The 22,835-nt window shown below is 44.1% G+C and overlaps 1 protein-coding gene across 1 annotated transcript; it reads right to left on the bottom strand.

The window, feature by feature from the left end:
• Window positions 1-7,538: 7,538 nt before the first annotated feature.
• Window positions 7,539-21,744, bottom strand: LOC119180742 (uncharacterized). The gene is made up of 2 exons (XM_037431876.2): window positions 21,394-21,744; window positions 7,539-7,754 (listed from the first exon to the last, which is right to left on the bottom strand). Exons 1-2 carry the CDS (start codon window positions 21,742-21,744, stop codon window positions 7,692-7,694), a joined length of 414 nt encoding a protein of 137 aa, XP_037287773.1. The 3' UTR covers window positions 7,539-7,691.
• Window positions 21,745-22,835: the final 1,091 nt, after the last annotated feature.

Genomic DNA, 22,835 nt, shown 5'->3' with positions numbered 1-22,835 from the left:
TCTCACTGCGGCCGCCCTGTTGCTTGCGTGGCAGCAGTCCGCGCCGGCACAAGCTGAGACTGCCCAGGACCAGATGAGATTAGTTGCACACTAGTATGTAGTGGCACTGGCACCGCAACAGCTGGCGCAGCAGAAGGCTGCGATGTGGGCAACCCGGCAGGAGAAACTGGCAGAATGGAAGACTGATGTGGCTGCACCGTCGTTGGACCAGATGAGGTTGGTTGCACACTAGTAGGTTGTGGTACTGGCACCGCAACAGCTGGTGCAGCAGAAGACTGCGGTATGGGCGACCCGGCAGGAGAAACTGGCAGAACGGGGGACTGATGTGGTTGCCCCGTTGTAGGAGGAGTCGGCACAGAACAATAGCACGGCACAGCGCACTCGCCAGGACGTGGCAAGAGCTCACTGGAACACTCAGGAACTGAAACTGACTTTTCTGAAGAAGTTTGGCAATTTTGAGGTGTTCCAGTCCTACTATCTTGTAGCCGGAAGGATGAAGACCCTTGTTTCTTCCCAACTTTTGTTGGTGGTGGAAAGACACTTTTTCCTTTGAAACGAATAGACGGCTTCCTGACACGAACAAAATCACCTACTGCGATTGTAGTCTTTTTGGCAGCTGTTCTGCGGTCCGCATTCCGTTTGATGGTTTGCTGCTGTTTCTTGATCCTGAGGCGTAATCGTGAGAGCTCTTTAGCTGGGTCTTCTTCAAAAGCTGGTGCAGAAAAGCTTACTGCGTGCAGCCTGGTTCGGGGCATTCTGCCATGCAACAACGCTGCTGGCGCAACGCCGACTGTGGCATGTGTTGTGCATCTGTATACACCTAGATACTCAGTTACTGCTTGATGGAGCGGTTGTCGCTCCAGAAGACATACCTGTACATAGTTCTTAAGGGTTCGATTAAAGCGCTCAACTAGTCCATTAGCCTGAGGATCGTCAACTGATGAATTAGACAAGCGAATGGCTCGATTGTGAAGAAATTTCGTGAATTTACAAGAAATTAATTGTGGCCCGTTGTAAGTGACTATCTCTTCAGGATAACCCTCTCGCGAAAATAGGCCAGTTAGAAACTCCTTGACTGTGCTAGTGAACTGTACTGAGCGCTGATACGGCTACGTCGTAGACATTAGGTTCTGTCGGTGTCCCAGTTGACCTCCCAGACGCGGTTGGCGTTGTAGCTGAGTCGGCTGGTAGCGGTTTGAAAATGCGCTGTCCCTCCATTCCAAGGCAGGATGGCCCTGTGTCGCTGCGGCGACAACTTGGTAGCCCCAGAAGCAAGCAGGTACATCTCGAACATGCGGTGCCACTGCTCCCGTGGCACGGCCGGACGGCCGGGTCTAAGCAGGAATGACGGTGATGGAGCTCATGGCAGATGTACCCTGGACACACCGGCGGAAAAAAAAAGATCTGCGGAGCAGAGCCCGGAACGGTTGCGAAGCAGAATTACTTGCAGTTTACCTCGTCACTATTTAATTCTTTGATTGGCCAACCACGCCTGGTACGCCGACTGGGACGCCGACTACACCGAATGTCTACAACGTTAAATAAAGAAAAAAAATAACCGCAGTTTCCCTAGTGGGAACACTGGTTAGCATGCGGAGCATATATGTTGAACTGCGATAAATGTGGTTTTTAATTTGCGGCATGCGTGTGTGTTATGAGTGAACACGAGTGAACACGCACGCACATATGCTGCCAAAGACGATGTTAATTGATGAGGCGCTTTCGGTATTTTGAGCAAGATGGCTTTATGGTCCGTAAAGTGAAGGGTGAGTGCGTCTGGTTGCAGTGGCCGAAGGTCGAAATTTGCAAAGACGTGGTCGATGCACGTCCCGCGAACCATGGTCGGATGATGTTTGCCGTCGTGCGTTGCTCGTTTCAGTGAGTGCCTCGACTCCATGTGGTCGACCACACAATCGTCTTTGATGACGTCGACGTGAAGTCGGCAACTATCACGAAGGGTCATCGTTGCGGTCATTGTTTCAGGTATTCTTCCTCGGCTTCATTGACGTTGGGGATCCTCCGCTCGAAGCTGACGTCTCGCAGTTGCTTCACGTTCTCGAAGCTGGGGATCTTCCGCTGGACGCTGACGTTTGTGTTCCGCATTGCGAGCTCTTCTCAGCGCGTCCTTGTCCACGAACGAAGTCTCTTCGGAATTGCTTGCGGTTCCACCAACACATTAGCTGATGCTATAGGAAGGGACGTCAGTAAGTGTGTTTGCGGATTCGTTATACATTTTCACCAGCGACATCGGACGTGGAGCGACCGCACAAACCAACCGACGAAGGGCGGCGCGCCCCGACACTCAGTTATTTAGAGCGAACGCCAGCCCCGGCCTGCGCATGCGCGCGTTATCATACAGCTGGCGCACGTAGAACTAAAGGTCGCGCGGGGCGCGGAGGGGAGAAGCGAGCTTAGCACACGCTGTGTTGAGAGGAGGAAGTGATGCGGAGATGGCTGGCGGAGGAGGAGAGGAGGCTGCGGATGGCGACGGCGCATGACTATAGCCCCTAGTATAACATGCTCCGCATGTAAAAAACCGGCGTAGCTCAGTGGTAGAATACTGGGCTGGCACCCAGCGGAGCGGGGTTTAAGCCCAACTGTTTTATCATTGCAAGAATTCTTTATTGCAATTTCCGCGATGCGTTTACGGACACCAGCGGCAGTGGCGGACAACAACATTGCGTGACCCGAAACCAAGCCTACCTAAAGCAAGTTTCACAACAAGTCACAAGCACCGGTGTAGCTCAGTTAAATAAAGAAAAAAGAACCGGTGTAGATCTGTGGTAGAATACTGGACTGGCACCCAGCGGACCCGCATTTGAGCCCCACTGTGCCACTGCTGCTAAGTCATGCCTCCCTAAAGTAAGTTGGACAACAAGTTACAATCAATGGCGTAACTCACTGCTAGAATATTGGGCTGGCACCCAGCGGAGCGGGGTTTAAGCCCCACTCTTTCATTAGTGCAAGGTTTCTTTTTTTCCAATTTCGCACGATGCGTTTACGGACACCAGCGGCGGGTGTGGACAACAACAACTTTGCGGGACCCGAACGCAAAATTGCTGACTAATAAGCCACTGCCGAACACAAAAGAGTTCACTCGACACCAGCGCCCATTTATATCTAAGAGAGCAAGAGTTTCTTCCTGAACTGTGCCTCAAATTATGCAAAGATGCTTGGTCTGACGAAAATACAAAATCCTCAGTCTTACAACAAATAGAACTGTCTCTCCGATTTTCGCCTAATCAAAAGATCCATAGACCATTCGACATGCTTTGCACCGTCTGCGAATACGTGATTCATACACACCTCACTTTTTATGCCGCATGAAAAGAAGAACTTCCCGCACTGCAACCACTGCGATCATGTCAATGCGTCAGAGGGGCAGATTCTTCTAGAATGTCCGCAATACGATCAACAACGCGCTGAGCTGAGGGATCGCCTAAACCATTCATGATTACAAAAAATACTTCGACCATGGCCTGCATTCGGATAATCAAAGGCGCGCAATGGACCCCCTTTGCGATTTTTTATGAACAAACATCTAATGAACTGTTTTTAGTTTGTATCATACCTTGCCGCTATCTGTGCGGAGTATATGCGCAATGTGATCCTGATATATTAACTGAACTATGACCATACATACTGTGCCTATTTATGCATTATATGCCCTATAATGTATGCAGTATTGTACATATTGCCTTTGGCTCGTTTTTTTTCCTATTTTATTCTTATTTTCTTGCTCATTTGTGTGTTTATATTGTACGTTACTGTTATAATGTTGGGATAGCCGGCTCTAACGTAGCCTACCTTCATATTTTCTTCCAAATATAAAACATTAACAGCTTTCACTGTTACGAAGGGCGTGCTTACAGTTAGGTCAGTTATTCAGCTATGTTATGTTAATTCAGTTATTCAGTTATGCAAGCACTCTCCTCAGTGCTTGCATAACAGTCTGTTTCGTCTTGAAGGACGAGGTAAAGCTGCTCTAAATGATTTTCACATTAGAACACTTATTACAGTTCTCGTATATTGAAGGGGCCTATACTCTACGAAAGATTGGCTTTCCTAGGGCGAACTGTTCAAATACGTGGTGTAAAAGGTGCCCTTAATAACAATTCAGAATCAAACATGTCATGTGCAGCTAGAAAACGCGTTATTTACGGTCTACTGTCAAGCGTAGAAACGCATGTGAAAGCATTTCTCATGGGAGAAGTGGTGGCACCAAAGCGGGAGCAAGGTGAACTAGGACTGTCCCGTTGACTTCAGCAGCACGCAATAAGCCGATCTTGTTTTTTGTCCAGTGGCCGTGTTGAGCAAGAGACATACGTGCGATTTTCTCTGCAATTCGGCGTGTGGTGCGACGATATGACTGCTGGAGCGGTGACGTTTCGTGACGTTTCGTGACGTATCATCGCGTCGCACCGCCACATAGCCGGTGCGGTGAGTATCAAACCGGCCAGATATTTTCGTCGCAGCATCTCACCGCTACATGGCAGCAGTCAATCACAGCGCGAGCATGCGAGTGGCATCACGATGCTAGTGGCGCCATTTCCGTGTCGCCGCTCCCATCACCCCTGGTCCAAGGCACGAGGCGAGTCGATGGAGCGGTGCGAGCATGAATTTGCTGACATCGCCGACTGCGGCGGCGTGACAAACATTGAGTAATATCCCTGATGACGTAATATTAGTACGGGTTGAATAAAGTGATGCTTGAAGTGTGCCTTTTCTGCACGACAACGCCCGTTTTGAAACCGCTTGCGAGATCGGAGATCGTGAGCAGCGATGCAAGGTCATATCGCAGGTAAACACAGCTACCGGCGTATCTGCGCTGGCTCGCTTCGCTTCCACCTTTGCTCTTCAAATCGATGGCATCGATAAAGTAATAATGTATGCTAACGCATTACATACGAGCGCAATGCTTGATAGTGTTGTCAAAAACAAGAGCTCGATGACGAGCTCGCCTGTGAACGGCGTGGGTGGCGGCCGGCGCCCTCGATGCTAGGCCTACCTGTCGGAGTCGTGAATAATCAGCTGTTGCCGTGGTTACGAAGTGCTTGTCGTTTACGAATGCGATTTATTAAATAGTTTTATAGAACGAAGCGTGGCTGTGCAATGTTGTTTGTTTTCAGCCTCATTACGAGGATACCAAGTCGTTCAACCCTGCATGCCGAGGCGCCACATGCGGGCGGAGCCTGCCACTGATAGCTCCTTTGCCCTCGTGTGTCCCGAAACGTCGCATTCGCACGCCGCACCATGCGGCGCCGCGCGCCGCATCGCACAGAACATCGCACGTCTGTCTCACGCTTTACTACATACATACATACCTACAGATGACGACCAAACCACGCCTTGAGAAGCTTCGTCCCTAAAAAACCTGCAAAATTTGCTCGATACGCCAACTCGTACTTTGCGCTCAAAAACGACGCGACGCGGATAGCGAAATGGTCTGCTATTTCTTTGTCAGGAGGGGATGCGGGTGTTTGCAAGGTGTAATGTGACGTCAGGGCCTCTGCTGCATATTCCTTCTTCTGTGAGTTAGTCACACAAGAAGCAACCAGGTGATCAAACGGGCCTTGGTATTCCGTTGGTCCACGGCAAACGCGCGCTCTTGCATCTTAGCTGCAGTAAGCACTTTCGGTCCTTAGAGCCAACATAGTTCAATACAAAACGCACAAAATGTCAAATTAATAAATGTACTTGACGAGAACAGTAAGAACGTTCTGCTTTGCTAAGTAACTGTTGCACGCAAAGAAAGAAAAAAGCGTAATTCTGTGAGGGCTTCCAGTCTAGTATTAAAATGAGGAACTGCCATACATGAAGCCCTGGATAACTAGAACACCTTGATGGTCATGTCGACACAAGGGCACTCTGAGAAGAACAGCGCGTTTCTAACAATGTTCCAAAAGAAGAAGGGAAAATGTTTCCAAATTGAGAGAAAAAGCAAAGGGCCCAGGTAGAAATTGGATGAGGGGTTCAGGTAATGCTGCAAGTTGACATGAAATCGTACCACAATCAGAAAAGTTGTGTTAAATGTAAGCGAAAAGGCATGTGGTCATTTTCTAATACCGCGTCATTTCCAATGCTGCGTGTGAGATTTGATATGTGTTTGTAATATTCTTGTAGTTACATACGCTTTTAGCTACAATATCCACCCCCTGTGTGCGTGTGTGATTCGCTATTGTTATTATTGACGGGGAATATCAATCAAAGGGCTCGTTTTTAAAATGCGAAGCGTTTCTCAGCGAACTTCGGTGACTTTGAGCGTATCTATCTATAGAGCCGCCTACAACTTTTAGCTTGCCAGGCTCTTTCGATAATGGTATCAATACCAAACTTTTCATGGCATGACATGCCTGAATGAAAAACATATTCGACTAGTCATGACTTGAAAATCACGACATGTACGTCATGAATGTCAGAATTTACCTTTCATGGTCCTACAGCTCTTGCGGTGGTTTCGTTCACATGGCATGTTGCAAAACTGGTACGGTATGACATGATTGCACGGTGAACACAAGCGGCAGAACCAAACATTAAAATGATGACACGCGTGTCATGTAACAACATGACTACATTTCACGCTCATGATGCGCTCATGGCCGTTTCGCTAGCGTCACATATACCAAATTTGGTATTACGGTACGTGAATGAATGACGAAGTCGCGTGACTGATGTGAACATGATAATCACGAGAAGCTTGTCACGTAACCACATGATTACATGCCACGCTCATGATTGCTGGCAGCCATTTCACTAGCTTCACTCATACCACATTTGGTATTACAGGACGTGAATTGATAACGAAGGTATGATACTGGTGCAAACATGATAAACATCAGAAGCGCGCCGACGGGCGCTAGTTGTGCCAAGCGTCAAACTATACAGTGCTCGCGTGTTGCTGACGTAGCGTCGCTGTGCCCAGTGTGCGCGCGCCTCAACGTTACATAGGAGTATATTGGGCCAATCATGATGCGCTAGCAGCTGTTTTGCTTGCTCCACATATACCGAATTCGGTGTTACGTTACGTCAATGAGTGACAAAACATATGGCTGGTGCAAACTTGATAATGCTCACAAGCGTCTCATTTAAGAAAATCACCACGTACCACGCTCACAGCGTGCTCGCGGCCGTGTCTCTAGCTTTACATATACCTGATTCGGTATCATAGGATCTGAATAGATGCCGAGAATAAACGACACATCCAAACATGATAATTATGACATGGAAGTCATGTACGGCATCATTTACCTCCACGTCGTAACGTTGTGCTGATATTAAAGTGACATATCAACATTTCTCTTGCGTGCTTCGCATATCATTGATTCTCAGTGTACGTGGGATCTGCCAATGTTTTTATATTCATGTTTCTGCTTCGTTACCTATTGCTTCTGACTGTTTCACTGCTGTATTTTACTAATTTGATGTATATTCTTTTACGCAATGAGTCACAATGGTACGTAGCGCCCAGCCGCGTATCCTCGCCTGCGTCCTTTGTTATCAACACTGTAACCAAGAGTAGAGCTTCACGTGGGAATGCATATTGATAGAAAAAAGAGGCTTTATTCTGCAAAGTTGGCCAGCATTTTCTTTTTGGTAGCTTTATTTGGTGGCTTGGAGAGTCCCTGGACTCGGCCAGCATCGTCGGCTTGCCGGATGGCCAAGCGCTGCTTGTTCCGCAAAGAATTTGTGACTTAAATTTGCAGATACCATTTGCTGACCTTGAGGCATGTGTTTTTGGTGTGGTACTTGAAATCCTGTGGAGAAAGCACGAGATGTCTGAGTAAACGTAGGTGAATACTTTGCGGGTGACGCCTGACGTTGAACACTTCAACAAGCAGCACACCGGTTCTTCAAGTAAGATTGGAATAAGAGTCACACTAGAGCTCATAGGTCATGATGGTGACTGGTATGGGAAGACATTTATACATTAAGTAATGGCATTCAGTACACAATAGGTTTTTATCGCATAAAACAGCTTTCTTCAACTATGCAGCACCTATTAGGCATCTAAGGTAGATTAGCTGAGAGCCCGCGCACTTCGATGATCGGCATAACGCTCAAGTGTTACGTATACCCTTTCAAAAAGACGTTTTAAATAGCGTGAATGCCGTTGACTGAAATCTCGCTATGGTTTGAGTTCATACGAAAACAAATATAACAATGGTAACAAATATAATGGTCAGTGAATAAAGGTTAGCAACTTATATGTAAACCGATCGTGTTGGCACGAGCAAGGACTATTTTAAGCTGCGAAACAGTAAGTAATGATTGCTGGATACGAGGGGCGCTTTGACAGAGATCACCACTGAATGTATTGGTGATTCCATGAGAAATGAGCTTTGTCATAATATGACAAAAGCCAGAGAAAAAAGACATTTGATTCGCATGCGCTCGCAGACACGAGACTGAACATCAGTTTCACAAACGTGATGTGCAACCGTGTTACATCTCGATCAGACTAACAACGCCCACTGCCGAGCAAAGGCGTCTGAATGTTATTGTTACGATTACGTTATCCCTGAAATTTCTAAATCACATGTTTGTACCTAAGCTCCTTCTTTCTCAACGCTCGACATACTCACCTCAAACTGCGAATTTCTTCGGGTGCGCAAATTCCCCCCCCCCCCCCCATCGGTGACATCGGTGGGTGCACAACTATCAGAAGCATATAACAAATTCTGCATTGAATTACTATCTGGCAGCTTGTTCGTTCATCACATTTGCTAAATGTGTTATTTTATTCTAGAAAAGATCCCTCCTTGTAAAAATTCACATTTCAAATCTGCGTTTCAATGAAAACTTGAGCTCAATATGAGCATGCTTCCTACAGCCAAATGGCGATCAATCGATCAGGCCGAGAAATAGTGATCGTGGTTCTCCACAATCGCGTGAGCGATGTGGTACATCCGGGAGCTCGATATAGAGCCACAAAAAGAGGCGTTCGGGGGGAGATTAGGAAGAAGGGTTACGTGGGATAAAAGTATAAGCACTGCTCAGATCCCCCCGTGCAAAGACGCCCGTGGCTGGCGGTCGGCGCTCGTTAGTGCGCGCAGCTTTATCCAGATTTGAGCTCCTGAACAAACGCCTTGGCCTTTCAGCTGTCGGCTTAATAAAGAGTGGCTCAGGCGAAAAAACAAGAGGCAGCGCTTTGGCGATGCGGGTCATGGTGGTGCATGAGACCCTCCTCACATTACGAGTGGATTAGATGGAGGGGGGTTCGAGGGCCATAGTCGCAGCTCTCTTGCTGTGGCCACCGTGTTGTCTTAATGTAGCAACTGAAATCATAAAATATTCGATGCGTATTACGACATGGAGCGATCTGCAGGCGCTTGAAAGAGGATGTTTCTTAAGTGTTTGCCGTATAGGAACTTATTCGTACTAAAGCCGGCAGTTTGGTGCAGCTTTTCTTTAGAAAGCGGTTGAAACCGCCATGCTACACAGTAGACGTACGCGTTCAGGTGGACGGGCTCGAATGCCGTCTTTTCAGCGAAGAGTAGCACATTCCACCCATTCGACTGGGTCTATTTTTTCTGGCATTTGCTTCCTCTCTAGAAAAGAGCCATCCTGGCGACCAGGAATCTCTCATTTCAGAACACAGTGGGATAACCAGGGTTAACCGTTGAAGCGCCTCAGACTGGCAAGCCGAGGTTTTGATAGGAGGACCTATCTTTTTCAAAGGCATCATATCATCCTTGGCATGTTAGTTTTAAAGGGGTTAATCACGTCAACTCCTGGTTGTGGCGCGGGTCCTTGTTGATAATCGCCATCTGGAAAGCAAAAAATCTATTAGGCAGAATATTGCTCCCTTCGCTTCCCTTCAAGTCAGGTGGTAGTGATTCAAAATTGTTCTCGAAGTCAAATAAAAAAACACAAAAAATCCGGAGACCCCACGTACCTGGGAATCAGCGTTATGAAAAGCATGCGAAGGGATGATGACCGTGTTGAAATTTGTTTATTGAGCAACTCGTCATGACATGACGCTAAATATATGTACAACTGTTGCACGCACATACATATGTTGAAGAGTTGCAGATATTTATTTAACAAGTTGTTTGCACTTGCGCAACGATGCTAAATGGAACATACCTATTAGCAACACCAGAAGCCGAAATGAAGCGCTGATGCTCGCGAGGATGCCGGCCCTGGACACTGCTATACATAAATCAACTTCTGAGCATGGACACTAACCACAATTGACGTTAGCCCGACGTGACGGCTGTATCAAAGGAGTACATCTGTAATGTTTATTAAATTGGGTAGGTAGTATACTGCAACCACTATTCACGTTTCAAGAAGATTAGCGTCTACTTGAAAAGTAGTTCCGAGACCTGGCATATCTCTGTGGTGAAATGCTTGATTGCCACGCCGAATGCTTGGGTTCGATTTCAGCTAGGACCCTGACATTTATACTTTGCATTCGTCGGGTCGACGATACCCATGTCGGGTATTTTTCACGCTTGCGCGTGAAAATTGCGCATGTGTGTTCTTGTCGTTCCTGAGTAGATACTATGTGTCGGCGTCTCTCATAATCAAATAGTGATTTTGGGACGTTAAACCCCACAAATCAATTAGATACTATGTGTCTGTAAATCCCCTGTGGCACATACCGCATACCAGCGCACATACCTCTCCATTGGTATGTGCCACTGCGTGGCGGGAAGTGCTTGACAACGTACGTGACGAGATTGTGGCAATAATAATGCCTTGACCAGCGCGTCATATTCGTCGAACTATCCTACCTTTCTATGCTAATTTTGGTTCATGACAAGTCAAGGGGTTGACCACGAGATCACCCAAACGTAAGCGGCTAGATAGATACGCTCAAAATTGCTGGAGTTCGCTAAGAGACGCTTCGCATTTAAAAAAAAAAAACAAGAAAAAAACGCAAAGTTTAGTTGGTGGGCTGGCAAAGTAGTGACCCCGTCTTACGCGAAAAAACGAAATAGCTTAAAGCTTCGGAGCCGGTAGATGGTCACCGCGTCTGGTCATCATCAGGGGTTGCCGAAGATAACGGCGATGTTCGTTCCCGAACACTTATAAATGGGACGCACAACAAGAACGCAGGTACAAACAGGGGGAGAAGCAGGCGGTGTTTATTTAAACGCAAAGATGTCGAACGTAAGCGATTTCAGATGGCTTTTGAAGAGTGCGTGATTAATAGATAAGGTCATTGGCAAATTATGCTTTCTTTATCTCCATAGGTGGCCCGCTCAGCGGAATTGATTTAAGAGTTTGGCGGCATGTTGGTTGACGAAAAGGAAAATTGAGAATGCAAAAAACAATGAGCAACGAGGATAGAAACACACACAAAAAAGGGGCTATAGGCGGGGGGGGGGGGGGGGGGTAGGTGAGACGTTACGGCAAACAGGCGGGAAAAAGAAAAAAAAGAAAAGACAGTGAGGAAAGTCGCAGAGAATTTTCTGGGTTGGCAATGTCCTCAACAAAGCGCGGTAGGAGTGGTTTTAGGAAGAGAGGAAAGAGGAAACATAGCAGTGGTTTAACGGTTCAAGCAAATAAAAACTTCGTAGTTGTATGCAGACACATTTGTATCTATAATTCAAATTGAAAAATTAAAGACAACACTAATAGTAGGATATGCAGGCTAGAAGCAATTCAATGTAGTACCGAGGTCCCCACGCAGCGTGTTGGGAGTATCCAGGCAGAGTAAGCTTCACCCCTGGGGCGACGCGTCACAGCCCCTCGAAGCCCGCCTGTACCCTGTTTATCTACCGGTGGGTGGCCGGCCGGCACTGGGGATCGAACCCCGCACATCCCGTAGCTGAAGCGGACGCGTACGTGCAATGCCGCAGCTACGGTTTCAATGTAGTACTGGTTTTGTCTATTCGAAGGTTGAACTTATGTTGTCTGTAATATTGCCGCACTTATGACATGGATTTCAGTGATTCCAAGTTGATCAAATATGATTCCATGTATTTTCTTTCTCGTGTTGACCGGAAATTAGTTGTAGAACGTAAACCTTTGCTTGGTCGAAATTGTGTTCTTTTTTGTTTAAGTGACCAGCCACTGCGTAAGGTAAATTGTATTTTGTGTCTGCATGGTGGCCGTTCAGTCTTACGTGAATCGGCTGCCCAGTTTTGCCTATATGTTGCTTTCTACAGGTGGCACACTCAATACAGTATATTAAGTTGTTTAAAGTGCAGGTGAAGCTCAATGTCACCTTGTGAATGTAATCAAATGCTGGGCTTTTGACGCTGGTAGCCGGCTGTATGTGATGGCAAATGGAGCATCTGGGCCAGCCACAGGGAACAGACGTTGTCCTATTTTTTTGTTTTAAACTTTGCGGGAACAAGCATTTCTTTAATGTTAGCGTTGGGTCTGTAGACGATTTTAGGTGGTTCGAGAAAGATTTTCTTAGGTCTTTGGTTGGCGGTAGAAATTAGATACTATTTTGTGAGGATGTTGTTTGTGTTTGGGAGTGCAGTAAAAATCTTTGTATTCAGAAGAGGAGTAGTTGCCGTTGTGCTCTTAGAGCTTGGTTTGAGTGCTTCATTGTGGTCCAGTTCCAATGCGTTCGTATAGGCTTTGTCAAGGAATGTGTTAGGGTGGTTTCTGTCTAATAGTGTTCCTTTTAGGGTGTTAAGTCTGTTTACGTAGTCCTCATTTTCTACGCATATGCGGCGTAACCTTGTTTCCTGGCTTTTGAAAATGCCCTTTCTACAGTGACTTGGGTGATGGGTGTTATTATCTAAGTATTCTTGCTTTTAAACGGATTTTCTATACAGAGTTCTCTCTAGTGCACCATACTGAAGATAAATGGTCATGTCAAGAAAGTTGATGCGCTGAGTCGAAGTATCGGAGGCGAATTTCATTGTTGTGATATATGAGTTCAGGGATGAAGTGAATTTCTCTAGATTGTGCTGCCCATGCCCCCATATTATATTTATGTCATCTATGTACCGAAGGTATGTGTGAGGTTTGTTGTCATAGTTAGATTGGAATTTGTTTTCCTAAATTACCATGGATATATATTTGCGTCGGTTAAAGCAAATGGGGTACCCATGATCGTTCCCTGTATTTGAAGGTAGCAGTTCTTCTCTAACTCAAAGTAGTTGTGTGACAGTACTAATTATAGTAGTGTTAAATATACTTCAGTACAGTGTTCTGCGCTTCTGTGGGGATAAGCTTAGCTCAACTGAAGCTAAGCCCTCGGGGATAGCAATGTTCTTACACAAGGCGGTGACATCTAGTGTGACGAGAATGGCGTCTTGCGGTAGAGTATATTAACTTTCTCTATTATTCTCAGTAGTTGGGGTGTATCTTGCCCAATTGACGGTAATAACTTTAAAATTACACTTAGAGAGCGGTTTGGAGATATGAAGAGGTTCTCTGTTTGATTGATGTTTGTACCATTGGGAGCCCTGGAATATTGGTACTGTGTATTTCTGCGGATGATATTTTGTGAATCTTCGGAAGCATATAGAATCGCCATGCTGTTTTGCCATTTGGTTTCAAGAATTTAAATTTTGATGGAGTTACCTGTTCATCCACCAGAACAGATTTAAGCCGGTTGGTAATTGTGAGTGTGTATTGCTCTGTTGTATTGTTGTCTAATTTACGGTAGTGTTCACGGTTGTTTACTTGTCTGTGAGCTTTGTGTTTATACTTCTCTATTGGCCATATCACTATGCTTCCCTTTTATTCGCCGCCCTGATTAAAATGTCTTCACGTGGCTTTAGGCTAGAAAAAATGCAGCTTTCTGAAGCAGTCAAGTTCTTTGGTTTCTTATCTGTTTCAGATTGATTTATCATTTAGGCACTAATAGCTTTAGGATATAAGTCAAGTTCAGCTGCTTGTTCTGAATCAGGATTTCAGGTAGACTGAGCCCTTAGTGTTGTAGTATGTGTCTCTGTTCCATCGTTTTCGGCGAAAAATGTCTAAATCGCACCCGTCGTGAGAATTCGATTATGTCTCTTTGAGGCTCAAATGCGTTTGTTGTATTGTTCGTTGAAAAAAAGTTTAGGCCGTTACCTAGGATATTCCTTTTTCTCTAGGCTTCTTGACGCTGAATTATCTAGGACATTGGACTGCTTTTTAATTTGTATGGAGGTGTCAGCAATGCTTGGTACTTCTCTGTTTTTGTGGTCTGTTTTTTTTTGCGTGATGATGGTAGATGCTCTGTGGAGGCCTACCCAATTCGAAATCAATTTCTTCTTCTGCTTCTGCTTCAACTTTCTTTTTTTTGTTTTTTTAATTGTTCCAGACTTTTTGTCGGTTGTTAGGACTATATTATGTAACATTAAAAAATTCTTCAATTTGATTGATGAAGTAGTTCTTCAGTATGTTTAGGAGAAAAAAGGAAGAGTTCTTGAGTGTTGTTTGCCAGTTTGCAGGGTATTGCGAAGATGGCATGTGTAGAGCAGGTGTCACTTTTAATTTGAGTCTTTTCGGGATGATGTTGTTATTTATACAGTGGTTGTATGTGGCGCAGTGGAAGGGGTAGTTAGTGAGCGTTACGTTAAAACCTAACGATATCCTAATACTCACATCGCAACAACAACAGTTGTAGAACCACTAACAACAGCTGAACGAACACGGCTGGTTGCCCCCGGAACGTATTTCCTCATGCTTCATGCTAGGGGTGCAGCTACGTTTTTTTTAAGAGTGACAAATCACGGTTTGTAGAGTAGTGAGCCAGCCTGAATAAATGGAACGTGATATATGTGCACGTTTAGGTATAAGTCTAGCAGGACTTTCCAATGGATATTTGTGTATCTATCTCTGAGAGCTTAGTTTACTTTTCCTATGAGTGGTTCCTCACCAATGATGGCGTCCGAGTGCCATAATTTAGTCGGTACCAGTTCCCGCCTGAATGCGCGAGCCAATACAGTGATCTTTCGCAGTTCAATGCAGTTGTACTCAGTCGGGTGGTCGTTACCAGTGTTGAGAAAACATCCCCGAATAATATTCTTTTGTGTTCCTGCCATATAACTTTCTTTGTTCCTCACGTAAATGCATGTACAGCCCGGAAATGCTCCATCTAGCTTTACAGGCGCTAATTGTCTATGCTGTAAAAAAGAACTTAAGCAGACACTCCCTCATAGCTCAGTATATAGCACTCAATCATCCATTTTTTAGGATTACTAAGATGCACTCATTTGCACTTCAAAATTTCTACGACGTATATATCTTCCTATTGCTAGCTGCTGTACCTTTACAGAAAACTAAGAGTAGCTGTGCAAGTGGACATGTGGAAAAAAAAATGAATGCCTGAAATGAAGCGTACGTTGCTCGATTTCTTTGTGTTTCTGAACTCCTGTCTTACCTATCGAAGGCTGCCGGAAGCTAAAACTTTAGCTATCCTTCCACTAGGCTATAATAGCCGCTCAAAATTTGTAATAGAGACACAGTCTTTGCGGCAAAAGAGCTAACGGAATTATAGTGTGTTACAAATTGAATCGAATTGCAAAAAGAAAAGGTGGGCATAAAACATGTCTCAGAGAAGAACAATTACCTCTCACTGTTCCCTTGTGTCAATCGAGTCACGGCAACTTTTGATGCCTGCTGCATGATGAGTACTCCACCCTCTGCCCTTGAACTTTAGAACTGTACGCTGAGCACGAGATGGTATGCAGTAATATCATCACTAATGTTAAGGCGAAAGAAGTTCAAGAGACAGGCACTGCGAGAGAAATTTCATAAGGGCTAGAGTGTCTACCGGCTTAGGAAGTACATGTAACTCATTGTCGTTTATATATGAAAAATTGGTTTTGCTGCTTCGGATATGGATGAAAGTTGTTAGCCGTTACGTGAACGAAGTGCGGAAAGGTTATACAGAGGACATAGCTTCGCAGTGTATTCTCTGTGAACAATGTGGCGATGAAAATAGAATTTAATGCCGAAAATTGGTAGCCTCCGCTTAGGCCATATATTACGACCCTCGGGCGGAAACTTCCTAAAATCACGATATGAGCGACGACAAAACAAAAGGCCCCAGAAATTTCAGCCGACTGTGGTTCTGTAACACGCACTTTATTCTAAGTTGCGTTTCGCTAATTAGAATGCTTTGAAATGCTTAGAAAGTGTTTCGCTACTTTCAGGCTTCCCGTGAAAGCTTTTCGCTTCGGCAGGATTGCTGCTGCCATCGACGGAATTCAATACCGCGTCTCTGTGATGACATGTCTAGCACCGTACTCATGAGGCCAACAAATACGGGTAAACAAACACATACTTTTTCTCAATGTAGAAGTGATTGGCGTTTCGCTCTTGCATTTCATCTTTTCAACGTTTCTTCCTGCTGGCATACTGCAGCGTAGGAAACAGCAACGTGGTCATCTCCAGAATTTTTTCATTTTTGGTATCTGAATTTGTACATGTATAGAGTTTGTTTAAACATTTTATTTCATTTCATTTCATTTTATTATACCGTCAGCCCCATTTGGGCTATAACAGGGGTGGAAAAAACCAATATATATACAAAAAATAGGTACTCCCTATACAACTTCTATTATACATAACAATGAATGACAAGAAATAGCCAAAGCACTCTGCTCTTGAGGACATAGAATAAGCAAAATATAAACTATACATCTTTATACACGACATCCTTAAGGCCCTTCAAGAAAGAAGGTACACATTCCGATAAGGCAGTGGAGTTCGGCAGCCTGTTCCACTCACTGATCGCTCGCGGAAAGAAACTGAACTTAAAACAATCGTTGTGTGATCTGGGAGGGGGGATGTACATGTTATGCCAGTGCCTTGACGTTTCCCCAGTTTTTATATACATATACTCCGATTTGTCTATTTTTACTTGTTCTTTAATGATTAAAAAGAGTAATTTAAGTCTTTCATACTCTGGCTTTTGTTCTAGTGGTTCAAGGTGGGCCAGCTTGCAAAGCTGAGTTGGGGAGTGGCAGCGCTGGTATTTGTTAAATATGAAACGTGACGCCAATCTTTGTATTCTATCTAGTTTAATGCGATTACTTGTTGTGTACGGATCCCATACCTTCTTTGCGTACTCCATAATTGGCCGTACGAGAGCCTTGTAAGCCAAGCATTTGATTTCCGGGCTAGCATGGTGCAGATTTCTCTGAAGTCTCCACAACGCTTTGTTAGCCTTAGCACAAACGAAGTCTACATGCAAATTCCATCGTAGATCGGAAGTTATTAATAAACCCAAATATTTGTGTTGTTCTACTCTGCCAAGCTCATGATCGTTTATAGAGTACGTCGTATTTAGAATGCGTTTTTTCCTAGTTACGGTGATCGTTACTGTTTTTACGGCGTTTAGATCCATCTGCCAAATGGTGCACCAGTATTGTATTTTTTGGAGGTTTAGATTTAGTTCTGATTGATCGGTAGGAGACCTGACTGTTTTATACATTACGCAATCGTCTGCAAAAAACCTTATGGGGACCGTAATATCTTTAGATAAATCGTTGACAAAAATCAAAAACAGTAGTGGGCCCAAGACACTGCCTTGGGGAACTCCAGAAATAACATCGGCAAGGGCAGATTTTTTCGTGCTGACTTGAACATACTGCTTGCGATTGGAGAAATAGGAGGAAAACCACTGCGTTAGATTTGGGTTTTTAAAGATAGTGTTTATTTTTAACAACAGTTTAGCATGGGACACCTTATCAAAAGCTTTTGCAAAATCTAAGAGTATCATGTCAACCTGACCTTGCGAGTTAATTTCAGAGGAGAGATCATGAACAAGTTCAACAAGCTGAGTAATAGTAGATAGGCCTTTTCGAAATCCATGTTGCTGTGAGTATAATAGGTTGTGAACATCTAGATAAGCCAAAAGATGCATCGAACAAGTTCAATAATGAAACAAAAGCAAAAAGAAAGAAAGAAAACACAGTAACGACGAAACCAGGTGTTCGAAAGTCAACATAGAAGGAAGTGTACAGTTTTAGCGGCATGGTAAAGGGTTACATAAGATCGACCTTATATACACATCTAAGTACAAAAGTGCACTCGTACAAAGGGGGAAAAGAAACAAAGCGGTATATGTATGTAGTTTACAATAGTTGTATTTTAGAAGGAAATGTAAGCAAGTCAAGAGAGCGCACGTGGCCAGGCAACAAATTCCAACGCTCAATTGTTCGCGGAAAAAAGCTATATTTGAACGTGTCTGTGCGGGGATGATACGGGGAAACGTTAAGGGTGTGATTGCTTCTGGTCTGAGTGGGGCTTGCATATGTGACATATTTGTTCGATGACAGGCGATATGAACAGTGAATGATGCGGTGAAAAAAGGTTAGTGATTCAATTTCACGACGGGCAGCTAAGGTGGTTAGCTCTAGAGATACGAGGGCTGTGGTTGGTGAAAAAGCGCAGTCATACCTGCGACAGATGAATCGGATGGCTTTCTTTTGAATGGCTTCAATTTTGTTAATTTCGCCTTTTCGGTAAGGGTTCCACACGGAGCATGCGTAGTCGAGTGTCGGTCGGATTAGTGTTTTATACATCAGGAGTTTGGTGTCTTTCGGTGCTTGGCTGAGTGTGCGACGAAGATAACCCAGTTTCTTAAGTGACTTTGTGCATACATATTCGATGTGTTTCGACCAGGATAGGTTACTTGTGAAAATAATGCCAAGATACTTATATTCTGTAACTCATTGGAGGTTTATGTCAGCGGATGATTACGTGAAATTAGACAGGGAACGTTTGTGAGTAAAAGACATGGATACTGTTTTGTGGAAATTTACGGACATCTGCCACGTTTTACACCACGCGCAAAACCTAGAAAACGACTCGTTTAGTTTTTGGTGACACTGCGGTGTGCTAATGGTGTCATATAGTACGCAATCGTCCGCATAAAAACGGATTTTAGAATTGATGTTGCCAGGCAGGTCGTTTATGTAGATCAGAAATAGCAGTGGTCCAAGGACCGAGCCCTGGCAAACTCCAGAAGTTACGTTAGATTTATTGGATACGGAACCATTAAGTTCTACGAATTGCGCGCAATCTGAAAGAAAGTTTTCTATCCACTTGACCAAGACAGGGTTTTTTAATATGGTAGTTATTTTGCATATCAGCTTAGTGTGAGATACCGTGTCGAATGCTTTGGAAAAATCGATGAAAGTGGCGTCGACCTGCCTGGAGGACTGGAGGACTGGAGGACTGGAGGACTACTTATGGAGGACTGGAAAATAATTGTCAAGTACTTCGAGACCCAAACTGCGTACCTATATAAAAATTCATTTGGTATTCCGTCAGGTCCTGCACTTTTCTTTTTGTCGATTTTAAGGAGCAACTTCAATACTCCTTGTTCACTAATCGTTATTCCTTCTATGGCAGGTGTGTCAGAAGCCTCACTAAAAGTCGGTACTTGTCTGTCATTGTGGGTAAATACTGACGAAAAAAAGGCATTAAAACTTTCAGTACATGCTTGTGAGTTTTTTTTATCTGCATCAAGATGGGTTTTTGTGTTTGGATTCACGTATCTCCAGAACTTTTCGGCTGCTTCGTGCAAGAACTTTTTTAGTTTAACAATATAAAAATTATCTTTGCAATTTTTAACTAGACGTCTCAATTCCTAGCTCATAGTGTGAATGGTTTCCTTCCCTTCAGGGCAAGGATTCTTTGAGTGAGCTTTCCGTTTTCGTTTCAGTTGCCTTTTGGCATGGATCACGTCACGTGTTATCCAAGGATTTTTCTTTGCTATTTTTTTTTGTCGTGTTGGAATATAGAATTGAATGCATTCAGTGACCACCTGCGAGAAATAATCCCATAGTCTATTTGTACACGCATTTGAATTTTGCAGGAGAACAAAAGTACCGAAAGAGTTTTCAAGTTTTTCTAAAACAGAGAAGTCATCAGCAGCTGCGAAGTTCAGAACTGTATTTTTGTAATCCTTATGCGACCTAGCGGATGCCATATCTAAGGAAAACAGAACCATCTGATGATCTGATATGCCCTCGACAACATCACATGTTTTAACATTTTCCTCCAGGAGTGAAGATACAAATACAAGGTCGAGAACAGAGGATACAGCCTCAAAAACACGTGTGTAGCTAGACACAATTTGGCCTAAGTTAAAACAAAAGGCAATGTTCAAAAGATGTTCACAATGAGCTACTTCGTTTCCCATAATATCATGCGAATCCCATTGAATGCCTGGTAAGTTGAAATCACCAATCAAAATTATTTTGTCGTCCTGGTGCATATTAGACTCCATAAAACATCTTAAGTCGGTCAGAGTCGTAGCAGGAGAACAGGGGGGTCTGTACATAACTCCAATGTACACAGGGTGATCATTTAATCGAATATTTACCCATACGGCTTCAATATCACCAGCATCTGGCAAAGTTTGATACTTTATGTCTCTTTTAATCATAAGTGCTACCCCGCCTCCTCTCCCGCCTCGGTCCTTCCTTATTGAGACGTAACCTGGTGGTGTAACTTCCACATCATGTACATCACTGTGCAACCATGTCTCGGCGATTGCCAATATGTAAGGATCATGTTCCAAGGTTACACTTTCTATTAAGTGACTTTTGTTCAGTACGCTGCGAGCATTTAAGTTGATGATCTTAAATTCGGCCTGTTTTTGTCTTTCAGGTCATTGTTGGTTGGGTTTGGCAGATGCTTTGCACTTGATCTTCTCCTTGGGATCATCACTCAAGGTGTCCAAAACATTGTTGATGAGAACTTTGTCATAAACCAGTTTAACTTTCGCTCCTTTCTTTCTTTCTTCTAGACTTGAGATCCACAAGTTTCTCCGTATCTCAGTTACACGTCTTGAGTAGTCCTCACTAATGTTAATATGAGTGCCTTTTAGCTTGAAACAAGTTTTCAGTATCTTTACTTTGTCTCGGTAGTCTGCCACTCTAAGGATTACAGGGCGGTCTTTGCCAGGAAATTTCTTTCCCAGTCTATGTATTCTTTCTATATAATTCAGTTTCTGGTTGATAATGAAGCCAAATAAATCGTCATTTATTTTTTTTTAGTAAGTCATCATCATTCTCAGGGCCTTCTTCTTTTACGCCTCTAATAATAAGGTTGTTTTGTCTCGAGCGGTTTTCTAGGTCGTCAACCCTACTGCACAGAGCACTCAATTCTGTATGGCTCATATCGACTGCATTCTCAAGCTTTAGCAGCCTACCATCCACTTTATCTATGCACTCTAATTTTTTTCTCAATTGTTAATAATCTGTTTTGAACTTGAATAATAGCAGGCTCAGATGAGGCCTGTTGCTCTTGCATTTGCGAAATTTTAGACAAGATAGTTTTTTGAGTTTCTAGCAGTTCCTTAAACATTGCATCCGTAATAGGTCCAGGGTTTTGCTCAACATCTCCCGACAGTGAAAGCAACAGACCCGCTAGCGCAAAACAGTCACTTATGCAGTTTAGAATGGTGTGTGGACACGGCAACACTATTAAGCAAGGATCGTCACTACGGAAACCATATTTCCAGTCACTAACCTGCACGAGTAGGGGTACGTTAGGTGACATCGTCGTGGCTTGGTTGCCGTGTCCACTGCCACTTGAAGCAATTGGTGTCCCTTTTATAGCCGCTGGCGTGGTGCTGGCGGGCTGAACTGGTGACGTCATCATGCCACGTAGGTGTGTGCAGTAAAGATGATGCTCGGGCTGCAGGCGCGGCGCCACTGGCGTATCAAAGATATCCCCAGCAACGATACCCGTGCCGAGCTTGAACGGTGCATCAAAGGTGTGACGCAGATCAAGCTGGCCCGTGCAAAACGCCGATGAGCCGGTCGACGAAAAAAGGCATCCCGTCAAAACCTGCACGAGTAGGGGTACGTTAGGTGACATCGTCGCGGCTTGGTTGCCGTGTCCACTGCAAACAATGCAAACAAAGAGCAAGACAAGTTAATGAATAATTGATCTGGCATGTTTGCGAATACACTAAGTGGCACCTACCACGATGTCTGAACGGGTATAGTAGATTGGTGCTTCTTAGGTACAATAAATAAATTATGGGGAAGTAGGAGTTGCGCAAGTGTGGGGCCAAAAAGGAAGAGAGGTTGCAGCCGTGTGAGCTGAGTGGTAGTCAAGAATCGCACGCACACAACACACCCAAATACAAACAAGCACAGACGCACACAGAGGTACATGCACACCCTTTGAATCTCTAGGCTCAATGTCATGATGAGAATGATTTGGGCATTTTGTTAGACCATGGGTCGTGCTTGTTTTGCCGAAACGCAATGACTCATTGCTTAGGCTGAAGAAGATTATAACACGCCTGGTTTCGATACCTTATCCCTGTAATCATATTGGATACAATGAATATAATACCTCAATAAAGCTACTATAGGTGTCTTGATAAGCAGCATTTGCAGGTTTGCAACGTTATTGAGCAGATACAGTTGCTTATATATTATAAGATGGTAATATTTAGTCTTTAATTATTAATAAATGAATTATGCCTCAGACTAAATTTTCTTCACATTTTTCTTAAAGTTAACTGTACAATAAGAGTGAAAACAGTCATCGTTTCATCGCAATTTTTTAACGCATATTTTTTTCTGTGCATTAATGGGCCAAATTGTATTTAAAGTAAATCGTATTTCTCAAGTGGCCCTACGTGGAACTGAGCCGGATTCGCGACTCAGTCGCGTTCCACAGGACAAAAATCAATTTAATTTCTTATATTCTTTTTTTCTTCGAGGGGCACGGTGGACTTAAATAGGCATGATTGTCGTCATCAGAAAATGACATGTAGTGCCAAATAGATATGAAGGATCGGCAGAAAGGCAAGCTATTAACTTTGAACGCCCCTCCAATGCAAATTCACTTTGAAAGTAAAAAAGTGCAAAGAGAATTTAGCCTGCGACTGGGTTACCTAGAACGTCAGAAAAAAACATACATATCCCTCAAAAGTAAGGGATTCTAGCAAGAGA

This window comes from Rhipicephalus microplus, unplaced genomic scaffold, assembly GCF_043290135.1.
Source record: "Rhipicephalus microplus isolate Deutch F79 unplaced genomic scaffold, USDA_Rmic scaffold_22, whole genome shotgun sequence".
In the NCBI taxonomy this organism is placed as follows: Eukaryota; Metazoa; Arthropoda; class Arachnida; order Ixodida; family Ixodidae; genus Rhipicephalus; species Rhipicephalus microplus.
The sequence above is the reverse complement of the archived record's forward strand: the minus strand, read 5'-3'. Positions and strand labels throughout refer to the sequence as shown.

Excerpts from the sequence above, each read along its gene's own strand:
- LOC119180742 (XM_037431876.2), bottom strand. The coding sequence starts at position 21,744 with ATGTCACCTAACGTACCCCTACTCGTGCAGGTTTTGACGGGATGCCTT. Across the intron at positions 7,755-21,393 it reads ACGTACCCCTACTCGTGCAG|GATTTCAAGTACCACACCAA; the intron begins GTTAGTGACTGG and ends CTTTCTCCACAG.